At 38.1% G+C, this 13409-nt stretch overlaps 1 protein-coding gene across 1 annotated transcript in view; it reads left to right on the plus strand.

The window, feature by feature from the left end:
- Positions 1-13409, plus strand: part of grin3a (glutamate receptor, ionotropic, N-methyl-D-aspartate 3A) — a 41936-nt gene that overhangs the window by 6237 nt on the left and 22290 nt on the right. Inside the window, exon 3 of the mRNA XM_040158056.1 lies at positions 3074-3819. Coding sequence (XP_040013990.1) covers positions 3074-3819 — 746 coding nt within the window. The remainder of the gene's footprint in view (positions 1-3073; positions 3820-13409) is intronic.

Consider the following 13409-nt stretch of genomic DNA (forward strand, 5'->3'; position numbering starts at 1 on the left):
GATAAATAGCCAAGTAATTACTAGTTTATTTGACTTGTCCACTGACTCATGATTCTGCAAGTTCCTGCAGTTTTACCATACAGCAAGGGTTGCAAGTTTTTTCGCATCAAAACTCAGCAAATTTATTCTGGCTGAGGAATCCACGGAAAAAAAAAAAGAAAAAAAAATTTGAAGACATAAGAATGATGAAAGAGAGCACATTGACAGAAGACCTGGGATTTCCCGGTGCATCGAAAGCCACAGATTTCCGTATCCATGTAAGAGCAGGCATCTGCACATCCTAGCAAATTTTTTTCTGTTTATTTACATGAGGAACAAAGATAGGGTTACAGATTTGTGGTGATCACAGTACAGAAGTGCTGCGGCTTAGAATAAATCCTCCCTTTCCTGAGGGATGAGAAGGGGGGTGACAGTCTGATGCCCTGTGGACTGCATTACAATTTCTTCCCCTGAAACAGGACTTCTAAATCTGAAATAAAACATGTCGTATTGCTTTTGTCGGTGCTTTTTGTAATCCATCTGCGTACATGCAATGAGCAGGTGACTAATTATTGTCCTACTTGCCTGCCTATTGGGAAAGGTGATTAATGGGATAAATGGAAATTAACTAGTAGATTAATTTACTGGAGTTTTAGTGCAAAGCTTGTGTAAAAGTTGTAAAGTCAATTAAACAGAGTTGTTGTGGGCCTTTTAAGTGAGTGTGGTTCTGTGTGTGGGGGGGTGCATGCAAGCAAGTGCGTGACTGATTTACCTGGGTAACTGGTATGTTGTGGGCTGTGTACAGTGTGCCAAGGCACACTGAAGCAGAACTGGCAGCTCATGCACCCTGAACTAATTTTATCTAAAGCATTACGGGGATGACTGTCAGTTTTGAGACGTATCTACTCTGATCTTCTGGCTCACTATAATTCTGTTGTTGCAGTGCACTGTATGTTTAGGTTACAGTGGGTTTGCACTGGTCTGATCATAATGGCACTGAGGGAGTCAGTGGTCTGATTTCGCGGTGTTGTCCGTTTTAGCCAATTACCAACAAATCAGCCATATTTCATATTACTGCCAACTATTTTCTATAGGATAAAATAAGCTTTAAGATTAATGTGCGGCTTTGCATAAAACTTTGGGATTCAGTTCATTTCAGCATGGTCTGAAAATCAGTGTTTGACACTAGGGCTGGATATCAGCACTGATTTCCAGAATCAATTCATTTCTATTAGATTTGATTCAATTTGACTCTTGATGATTCAGTTACATCACCAATGTTGCATAAAGTGCTTATCTAAATTTATCCTGGGAACTTAAATGTCTTATTATTCTACAATAAAATTGTGTAAAGTGCACATTATAGGCTAAACTTTAAACATATTTCATGGTTATAAAACTGTGGACCAAGGATTTACTGTATTTTCCTTGGCAAATGGAAAACAACTAAAACATGATATATTTTTTAGGCCTACATCTCCAAAACAGTCGAACAAGAATAATAAAAACATATGTGTTTCTATGTTGTAGTTGAGTTGTAAAATTCTCACTGGTGGTGTGTTCAGAAATGCTCCAACATTTGGGTTTTGAAAGTCATGTGCTGAACAACTACTTCACAGTATCATTTTTTGCTCATCATTTGTCTCCCGGGTTGATTTTCTGATAACAAAGTTGTCAATGCACCAACCAAGGAGACCGTTGAAATTAGTCCATGCTTGCAACTTGAAGATTGCAGTAACTGTGAGCAAAAAAATAGATAAAGTTGATAAACCTTTCACTTAACTATCTCAAGCAAATTCAGGCTCTAGAAGGTTATTTAATATACTGAAATGAAATGAAACCAACCATTGTTTGGAAGGTAGCAAATCAATGCTCCTCAGAACACAATGAATAACAATTCAAATGACATTTGACCTATCTATTCCTTCAGTGAAGCTGTTGCCAAAATGCATTTTGGTTATTTCCAAACAAAGCATATTGGACATTTGGCCAGCTTATCAAACGTATTCATCACAGCACCTTGCAGTACCATAAGACCACACAAAGTTGGAAATCACACACCAGGGCCATGCTGTATACACTCATCTGTCCGGCCCTGAAGGATCAGCTGATGAATTCATGAATCATAAATCACAGGTGTGAATTAAATAACGTGGAATTGACTTAGTATGTGAAAGACCCTTTGGAATTGGGGCCCAGTTGTGTTTCTTTCAGTTTTAGATATTGCTAAAAAAAATTACAAAGAGTACACACAGCAATATGCCTGCTGTATTTCTTATGATGTGAATACTGATATTGATGGGAGCAGGTAAGTGGGGGCTGAAATTCATTATATACAGTTGACTGTTTTTGTACTCAAGGAATAAACTGAATGCTAACATAGAAAGTATTTCAACTGTTGGATTTATAACCTGTCGCTCCGTCTTTTTCTTCTTTTTTCTCTTCTGTCCTCTTCCACTCTACTAAATCTGTTTCTCCTTCCTGGTGCCCCATTTCCTGTTCTTATTCCTCTCGAACCCTCTCTCCTCCTCGTTAACATTGCACCCCGGGTGCTCTGCCATCATATTTCTGTTATCCTTATTTTATCTTCCACCCTTTTCCATCTCATTCCTCCCATTCTCGCAATTTACCCTTCATTCCAAACCCATCCATTAATGTTTTATTTATCCTCCTATCTCTCTGCCCTCTATGAAATCCATCTAACCCTAACCAACCCTTTGTCCTCCCCATGACCACGTTTATCACTGCCATCAATCTTATATTTTCATTTCCTCCATTTCCTTGTTTATTTGTTTAACTGTCCCTCATCTCTATCCCATCTTCTCCATTCCCATTCCCTGTACTCTTTCATATCTCTTCCATCCATTTTTTCAATCTCTTAAATCTTCTTCACCCTCTCCCGTTGTACACTCTTTCCCTTCTTATTAAATTTACCTTTTACCTCCCCTTTCCCAAATCATCTCACATCCCTCTGTTTCTCTGTCTTCCACTTTCACCCTCCCAAATTTTTTCTCTCCCGTTGTGTAAACCTTGCACACGCACCTGCCCATTCATTTCCCCTAAAACCAATTCCTCTCTTACTATCTCCTCATAGAATCCTCTCCATTTTCAAATGGCAATGCGGACCGTGCAGGCCCCATCATCCCATCTCCTCTACTCCCTGCTGATGATGAATGGTTGGTGGGACATCAGCATTCTGCTCTGCCATGAATGGGACATTAGCGACTTCCTCTTCCTCATCAAAAACAACACCCGCTTCCACCTTGGGACTCTTGTCAACCTGACAACTACCGCCTCAACTTTATCACCGTCTTCATCTTCCTTACCATCCTCTGGACTGGCATCAGGCATCACAACGGGAGGGGTGGCTTCATCATCATTGTCGTCTTTACCCTATTTTTCCTCCGCTGCCTCAGCCCCTGCTTCTTCATCTACTTCCTCCTCAAAATTGGACCAGCAGCAAGCTCTCATGCGGCAGCTGGAGGCCCTGAGAGAACCTTCAACCACAACAGGGGTGGTGACATTTGGTTGCGATATCCGGGAGGTGCGCCGTCTGTGGACGCTAGCCAGCCGGGTGATGCTCCCAGAGTTTCACTGGGTCTTGGGGGACAGCCAGAATGTGGCAGAGCTGAGAACAGAGGGGCTGCCCCTGGGGCTTCTGGCCCATGGGGTCATGGGGTCCCCCTCTCTGGATCACTACGTCCACGACTCATTGGAGCTGGTGGCGCGGGCAGTGGGCAGTGCAGCCCAGGAGAATCCCGCCTTGGCACTCATACCTGGGACTACTAACTGTATGGATGTACAACAGAGTAACGGCAGCTCGGGGGATTACTTAGCAAGGTAGGGAATAATGTGGATACTAAATGACAATTACAACCATATAGTCTCAAAAAAATGAAATACAGTGACCAAAAAGAGACACAGGTTGCATGTTATGGACATGAATAATGTCATAATTATGTTTCTTCACTATTGAAGGATTGCTTCTGCAACGTAAAATACAATTTTTGCATGTCTGCTAAGACAACAACATATTAAAGTGGAGACTGGGTAACATAAACAATGTTAGAAAAGGAGTGTGATAAGTTACAGACTTACTTATTGACTTACTTTTAAGTAGTGGTTTAATAAAGTTTAAAGTAGTGGTTTTGTACATTTAAGCCCATTTACTATAAATAACACACACTTTCTATCACAGCTTGCAATTTTGCAAACCACACAGTTGTGTTGTAGAAATTTAAGTGCATTTTTTCTGTGTTCCAGGCTCCTTTGTTTTCATTTCCACACAGGTTGAAAATCTATTGTTTAAATGCAGATTGATCAAAAAAATCTGTACTCTATTCCCACACAATAGTCTAAACCTGCAATGTTTTTTGGTTTTTTATTCTTGGAAGCAGCCAAAATAACATATGATTGCAACAATGACATTCCCTTCTAAGTTGATGTGGCAAACTTGTTTGCAAACATTTTCCTATTTACACACCCCCAGATACAGAGCAACATTAGCATTCATGTGATGTGCTGTTTCTGGCCGCCTGGCGAATGTAAGACCGATATTCCTCACCCTCCCCAAAACTCCTGAGGAAAATACGTGGTTCTTTAGCAGCTAAACTCTAAATTTTGGTTTTTGAGCTTTTTTGCTGAAAAACAGCTGCCCGCTGATGGGAGTGGTGAGAGTGAACTCTACCCAAAAACCCTCACTTTCCACTGTGCTGAAGTTAATATGCCTTTGTTTGTACTTGTTTCCTCTATAATCCTTTTGTTATGGGAGAATCTACTTCTCTCACATCTTGTAGAGGTTTTTTCACAGTCCAGCTGCAAATTCAGTCTGGAATTCGCCACTAAATACAGAAATCATACACATTTGCATTGGTGCATGCATGCACAAGCATGCAGCATATTAGAGTGCACACTATATATACACTCAATAACTGCAGCAGTGTGGTAAAATGATAATGTGTGATGAATTGCATTTAGCTGCAGCGCCGAAATCTGCAGCTGGGCCACTCTACTTTATATTGCTGAGATATGAGCAATGAAGACTGTGTGATCACACACCACTGGATTACAATTAGAGTTTGACCTTTCCTACTGAGATTCTCCTCAAAACACCTGAATCAGCAGAATGATCTTCCCAGGAAGAGAAGTATTTGAAAAGGGTTAGCTTGGAGGAGCTGGAGGAGATTTCCGATCATGTTTACATTTCTTTGGTTCCTTTTATAAGATGCTTATGAATGTTGATTAGCCTGCCCGTGTTTTACATATCACAGAAAAAAAAAAAAAAAGAGCCGTCACGGGACGTTTTACCAGGTTTATATGAGACCTGTCATTGACCCTGTGAAGGCAGGGGATTTACCTGAAGAGGTTTAGTTTTCCGTGTTGGATACTGGGTGTAATCCAATCCAGGGATTTGGAAAAGTCAGCCATATGCTTGGCTCAGGAAAATCTGTAGGTATTAGATAGTAACATATGATGTTCTATAACCAGCTGTGGAGGATGTGGAAAAGGAAAGGACGTATGTTTGTACATAACCTGCAAATACAAAGAGAGGCTGTTTTTCTCCACGAAATGTCATTCCCTTTTTTTGTAATTCGGTTTCTGTAAAACCGTGGGACTGTTTGGGCTTTCCGATCATATTCATGCTCCAGGGATTAATAGATGTTGACTCACTGTTCTTTTTCCAATTTCTGCATGTCTCTTTAGGTTATAAAGATTGGCGATAAATTAAATCAGGGTCCTGATCACCATCTATTATCATTAACCTTTTTTCCAAATCGTATGAAATATATTTGTGTGCAGTCTATTGGTTTCCTTTTCCTTTTCTTTTTGGAATAATCTGAAATGTGATTGTACAGACAGGGTCTTTTGGTGACCAGATACACTGAGTCACCTGTATCCTTTTTCTTCTTTATCACAATGTATGATTTCTGTGGATTTTCCACAGCACTACCTGAGGATGAAAGGAGCTTTAAAGTTTTTTTTAATCAAGTTTCTTGTGCTTAACAAGGAGCTAAAAAATATTTTTGTTGTCTCATGGTCTTCATTCTTACGATGCAATTTTAAAGGGATTAAAAATACCTACAAGTTCCTTAGGACATATTTAAAATTTCAGACAACATTTAATCTTAAAACATCACTTTTTTTTTTTTAAGCATAACAAGATGCAGCCATATCAATTGTAGTCGTTTTGCATCTTTTTGTGGTTGCTTGCCGTCTCTTTGTAGTGAGTTTGCATTTCTTTGTAATTATTATATCTTTTGCATCTTTTTGTGGTTGTGTGTCTTTTTGTGGTCATTTTGCATCTGTTCGTAGTAATTTGATTGACTTTTGCAACAAAAACAAAAAAAGTAAAAGCCACTTCAAACAGCGGCTTTGGCCGATGGGCCCCCTTACACCTTGGGCCCCTAGGCCTCTGCCCGGTAGCCCTATTTAGCAATCCTTCCATGTGAACAACTACAACTCAACTAAAACGTTTGGCTCAACATTGATTTGTTCTAAATATACTGTAATACTGAAAAATGTATGCTAACAAACAAGGGCAAGGAACATATGAGTTAGAGTTTATGTTGAAGCCAAGGATTTTACCCTGAAAACCCATAGTAAATATTACAATAAGTTGTCATTCGCACATTTTGGGACTGTGCAAAGAAGAAGGTGTTGAAAAGAGGATATGAAAAATAGAGATTTGTTTGCCTATGAACAAAGCAATGCAGCTATAAAAAAAAAAAAAAAGGAGCAGGTAGCAGTTGTTCAGTACAGTTTATGCCAACACCACCGTCATGTTCTGATGCACTTTATAGATGCTCTAGTGGAGGAGTGTTTTAGAGTGTGCATGATTGGAGTGAGTTAAGCTAAATTGGCTCCAAATTCAACACCTGTTATCAGCAAATTGCTGTGGTAGCCCAATGCCGCTGCAACAAAGAAAATCAGTGAACTAATTAGACACAATTAAAAAATCATCAATCAACCAGCCTCCAGCTCTGTGCCTATGTGATTTCTATTGTTCGACCTATTGTATTTGAAGACAATCATACTGTCACACTGAATAAATGACAAGTTATGTTCATACCTCCTCCCTCTTCAGTGGTAATCAACCTTTGAAACCAGTCTCATCGTTATTAGTAGACTTATAAGCAAAAAGACGAAAAGACTGAAAAGCAAGAATAACACCGCTTGAAGGTACCATTATGGGCTTAGTTTTAAATTTAGAAGTGAAATATGCCATCTTTTTAAAAAGATGGGAAAATTTTCTAGACGTATAAAAAGCACTGGAATTATATTGTAAAAATCAAGTTTGTTTAGTCATGACAAATACTTAAACTTTCCAGTTAAGAACTTTTTCATCTTGGACACTATTGGTTCCCAAACTTTTTGGTTTCTGATCTCTGAAAAAGAAACAATGTCTATTTACAGCCTCTTATCACAGATTGTATTTTTCTACTAGCTGTAACCAGCTAGCCAAAGACAACCCTTTCCTTCTCAAAATTATTCATTTGAATACTTTAGAAATTTATATTATACAATTATCCAAACCAAGGGTTAAACTTTTGTTTTACTCCACTCAAATCCAATGGCTGTCTTTGTGCTAAACATGCTGTCATTTCCAGTCATTTTGGTTTCCTTTGAAAGGGGGGTGCCTCTGGTTTTACGTTAGAGCCAGGATCCATGGTATCAGGTGTTTTTTTGGATGAGCTGACCCGGAGGGACCTCTTGTCACCACAATACTGTTGAAGCCAGAAAAAATGTGACAGATGAGCAGCAGAGAGCCTGTAGCAGTTCTCAAGCTGGACACTGAAGCCCTCCGGGGAATCTATTGGATGATTATTATGGAGTTATGGTTGCAGCAGAGCCGCTGGCCAAGCAGTCAACCAGTCAAGAGGAGCAATAGCCGAAGACATATACAGTTGTTTGTCATTGGACAACTGTTGTGTCATAGGGGATGATGGCAGGTGAGGCACGGTAGAAACCATCAGCTAGATGCTCAACCAGTCCCAGTGTTAGAAAGCAAGAGAGGGGCCATAATTTGATACAGGAATATAAAAAAATCCAGACTTCGTAGCAATTAAGAGTTGTTTGAAATAGATGCTCTATTTGAATAATAATGAATCACATTAACAAAATAAAATCTTACATGCAAGATTTAAAAATGCAGATTCATGCAGATAAGAAAAGTATCTTGTAAAGCAATTGAAGAGGCACAAAAAAAAAAGAAACATAGCAATTAAGATTATAGTTCAAAGCCCAACTAATTTGTACAACAGAATCCACATCACAACTGCACAACGATCAGTGACAAGTCAAAGAGCAGAAACGGGAGTCAGATATTTACCCAGATGTTTTCCTCAAGGCTGTGTGATAAAACTAGAGTAGGTGTCAGGTACAGGACTGCCACGGGGATGGTTGATGTGAAATGAATGAGGGGGTTACTGAGGAATTTTAAATACAAACAGAAAGGGATGTTATGTAAAATGCATGTCTCATTCTCATTAATCAAAATGCTGTTATTTGAAAAAACTGTTGTGACAGAATGAATCACAAAGAAAAGCTTGTGAACCCTCCAAATTAACAAACTGTAGGGTTGCTTTACTTGTCCGACATATACTGGTGTGGCCGTTTTTTTTCTGTGAATAGCCAATTGCTAAATCATAGGAGTGAAACAAACTGTCCATTGAAGAACAGCAGAGCTCATTCCAGAAGTTGAATATACCTTTACATGTTTATTAGCTTCTTTTTAAAAACTGCCAAAATGTTGCTTCTTGTTGTATTTTTAATTTGCCGGTATGAAAACATGTCAAGTATAGCTTTGATCATTTTAAAAACACTTCTAAACGCTTTCCACTTTTTATGCGAAGAAATTGTAAACTCTTAATAATTGAAACATTTGGTAATGACATAGGAGTAATATGCAGTGTGTATGTGTGTACTGTATGCTTTTATTAATGCAAGTAGACAGCTCTCAATTGAAACTGCTCGAGGGATAGAGAGCTAAACAGCCAGTTGTGGCGTAATGTTTGGCTGGTGTGTAAAGTGGCCTGAGTGTATGCAAGTTAAAATTCTCAATTGAAAATGAATCTTAAGTAATCTTGCCAATTTTTACTACTGAGGAAAACTTTCAGTGTCTCAAGATCAAATCTGTTTTGCATGTTTAGAATATTTACACACTAAATATAATGACAAATAATGCGAGGCTGAAAAATGAAACAAAAAGGATCTAATAATGTAGAAAGATTCCGTTATGAGAAACCAGATTATTATTTATTCTTTATTTTAAATGGGGTTAATCAGCAACCACTGGCTATTCTGCTTGGCTTTATACTTGATTTACTCATTAATACTTACACTCTCATCTCTCTTTCCATTTGCTTTCTCTTGCTCTAACCCAGGAAAGATCAGGAAGGGTCAGGCTGTACTGTGGATAAACTTTTCACCCTGATGGTCGCAGTCCCAGTTCTTTTCTTTCTATTTACCACCAAGCTCCATTTGCTGAAACCTCTCAGAGCTGTGCTTTTTCGTCATTCATTCATTCATTCATTGGGTCCTGTGGGAAAATTCTTTCAATGCACATCACTTGGCATTATGTAGAGGAAACTGCCCAAAAGGGACTCTGGAGTATGCTGTACATAGTGCAGGACAGCGATGGCACAGTTACAGGAATTCTGTCTCCTGCTACTGCAAGGACTCTTTTCTGTCTCCTAGAAGTTACTCTTACATATTACTGTTTTACAATCACCAGGCAAAAATCCCCCTACTTTTCAGAAGAAATGTTAGAATCTGTTTACACAAGGAATATAAAAATCCAAAACGATGTTTGGATATCCATGGACTTAAGAGGATGAACCCAATTACTGTTCATGTGTTCTATCCTCTAGCGCCAGTAGTCCCCATGAATCCCCACTTACACACACGATAAAATTTGGTTTAGGCTGCTAGGCTCTACACATATTAAATAGTGTTGTTTCAGCCAGCATTTTCATTTAATTTCAGTTTTTATTTGTTTCACTCATGTTATACAAAAAAAGACAGAAAGATTCACAATCAAAATACAACTCTAAATTACACATTCCATGACCAAAAAGGATGAGGGAAAGGAAAAATCTTATTTTACCTGCCCCTTACTCAAAACATAAACAACAAAAAATAGATGGTCTCTCAATTACAGTTGCGATACTTACAGTAACACGAGGAAAAAGAAGAATCAAGAGGCAAACTCAATCGCCATCAATTAAGAAAACAAATTACCTGACAACTTCATATAGTCTAATTATACTTTATACATTTTCTCGAACTGAAAGATATTTAGACCCTATGATATACTCTGTACATAAATAATGCTTGTAATTCAACTAAATCTTCAAGATTCAATAGTCCTGACTTAAAGTTGGGCACTCTTGAATCCCCTTTAAGAATAATTCTTACTGCTCTTTTCTGTAATTTAAACAATGTCTTTATGTTGCTCATGTAGTTGTTGCCCTACATTTCTACAAAGTAGCTAAAATATTGCAAAACAGATTAAGAGTACAGAATTCTCATTGCCTTGTAATCTAATACATACTTTGCTTTGGTAAAAACAGAAATATTCTTAGATGCATTTGTTTTTTAAATATGCTGTATGAAATTTCCATGTCATTTTGTCATCCATTATCACACCACAGAATTTAAATTCAGACACTCTTTCATTATAAATTACATCTATAAACAGTGAAACTTTTTCATCCCTTTTTTAATTAGAAAAGACCATAAACTCCCTAAACAAACAATAACTTATTTTGATCAAACCATCTTTTTGTTTGACTATTTCATCTTCAGTGCTTTCTGTTAAAGCTTTTAATTCATCTCCTGAACTAAAAAAGTGGAAGTCAGTGAGAGGGACTGATAAGGTTTGGCCACCAGACTGAGAAGCTGACAGAGGAGGCACTTGGTCGGCGCAAAAGATGTGATAACAAAGCCGGGGAAGAGAACAGTAGGGAGCACAGTGTGGAAAGTAAAAAAAGAGAAAAGATATTCACGTAAATCTATATACAACCCCAAGAGATGCATACACACAGATAAACTATAGGGAGCAAAAATTCCTGTATTCACAGATATAGCCAGGACAAATTTCACCAGGTTATCTTTTTCATTTTTTCCCCCACCAGAGACAGTCCTTGTACATAACATCATTTGAAAGTGATGCATGCACATCAATGCCAAGTAGCGTACCTTGAATGTGCCAGCCAGCTGACCTATGAAGACAGAAAACACTATATAATAAATGTCCCCTCTGAGGCTTGTGTTCCTTGAACTAATGTAAGGAAAACACCCTCTGTTTGCTTCAGGCTGGGATTGGTTTAACAAGGAGGAAAGCCCTGGGCAGACACTTTTACTGAATGTTGCCAAAAAAGGCACCTGCTTTTGCTTATTACTCTATCTTTTGGTGTTAAGAAAAAAATGTTTCGATACTTACTTAAAACCAACATGCAATGATGTTGATGAATATTTTGCAAGTAATCTAAGATATGAGATTTTAGGTGGAATTCCCGTCTCTTATCAGTCTGCTTGCTTTTTTGCTCACTCCCTTTCATGGCTGGTGATGTGGGGACATGAGCACAGATTGCGGTTACACCCCATATTATCCTCAAAAATCTTTTAAATATGCATGAGTTAAGACCACAAGGCAGACATAAAATCAAATCAGTCTTGCTGTTTATATGAGGATTCACCCAGACCAAGTCTAAAATACCATCAACACTCCACTGCTTCAAATACCGTAAATTTTTCCATTTCATAAGGAGGCAATGAATCATGTTGTTCTGTATAAAAAGTTAAACCATAGTTTTTATTCAAAGTGTAGGAAGTGCTGTAGTAACTTCAGATGTAGAGGATGTCTTGGTCGGAGATCCTGAAAAGACCTGGTGTATCCACCTGTCCTGGCACTAGTCATCAAGGAGTTTGCTTTTTGTCTTTCAAGCTTCTCCAAACCAACCTTTAATTATTCATTGAAAGCAAAGCAAACCACTGTAAAAGTTACGTTTTATGTCATTAGTTACTCAAAAATAGCCCGAGTTAAAAGATTAATTGAAACAGGAAACATCTAGCAATAACAGACATTAAATTTAGATTTTTAACAATTCAACTGAATGAATTTGAAGATTTTAAGTGCTCAACACCTGAAATAACGCTTGCAGTTTGGCTTTCACACACATGAAAACTATAGAGATATTTATAGCAAATCAAAATCAGCTCAAGCAAAAGTATTGATTTCCTTTTACGATGCACACCTAAATTCCCATAATGTAAATGGTCAGGAGAAGGACACTCACAATAATGTCCTTCCTTGAAGAACACTTTAAAATTCGCTCTAAAATAATCAGTGGTGGAGGAAGTATAAGTAGCATCACCGCACTGTAAAAATACTCTAATGCAATTATATGTCATATTACAAGTTTTATTATTTCTGATGCATTGATGTGTAAGTAACATTTTACTGGTTTAGTTAGTCGAGATAGATGTTATTTGAACTAATTTCTGAATTTTCGTGTAGTTTAATCCATAACAATGCATAATATTTAATAAGATCATATTTCATAAATGTAGAATCATATCTTCTTAGGTAGTTAGGAACTATAACTGTCAAAATTATGTAGTGGAGTAAGACGGACATGATTTCCCTCATAATTGTAGTGATGTAGAAGTGCAAGTATAAACTGTAAATGCTCAAGTGAAGTACAAGTACCTCAAAATCATACTTGAGTATATATAGACTTTACATTCTATCCATGGAAATAAACACGACTTCTCCCAGACTGTGTGGTAATGCAAACCCATTCTAGACCATACCTGAGCTCGCAAACATCCTAAGTCATCCCAGTTAGAGCAGTCCTATGGGTGTGTCAGTTCAACTACTTCAACTACTGCAAACTGGTCTGATTAGAGGAAGTCAATAGTTCATTAATGAGGGGATCCAATCAGAATCAAGCCCAGATGTGATGAAAATCCCTGAGATCTGATTATGTTAGAGGAGTAGGAGTACTTTCACATCACCCTGGGTTTTCAATTTACTGCTCCCTGTCTGCTCGCTGTTCATGCATGAGAGGAAAGGGTCCGAAATGGTCCTTTACGTACGAAAATCCCTATGTACACTTGTAGCACTTATGTGTTCAACTTGGACATTTGTGTCCATATTTGCTGCAGCATATGATGTTTGTTATGTGAGTGGGAAAGAGTAGTGTTGCCGAGACCTTTGAGTGAAAAAGAACATCTCTGACTTTCTAAGAAGTGACTTCCCACTGCAGGCAAAAATGTGAAACTCTGCTCCCCGTACACACCTCCACTCTGCTGACATACTCTGCCAGTATACATCTGAAACTGCCTGTAACTTCAGATTTCAGGGACAAAACACACTAAAATGTTATCGATGTCTCGACTAGATATAAAATGTTAACAATTTTAAT

This window comes from Xiphias gladius, chromosome 20 (genome assembly GCF_016859285.1).
Source record: "Xiphias gladius isolate SHS-SW01 ecotype Sanya breed wild chromosome 20, ASM1685928v1, whole genome shotgun sequence".
NCBI classification, from domain to species: Eukaryota; Metazoa; Chordata; class Actinopteri; order Istiophoriformes; family Xiphiidae; genus Xiphias; species Xiphias gladius.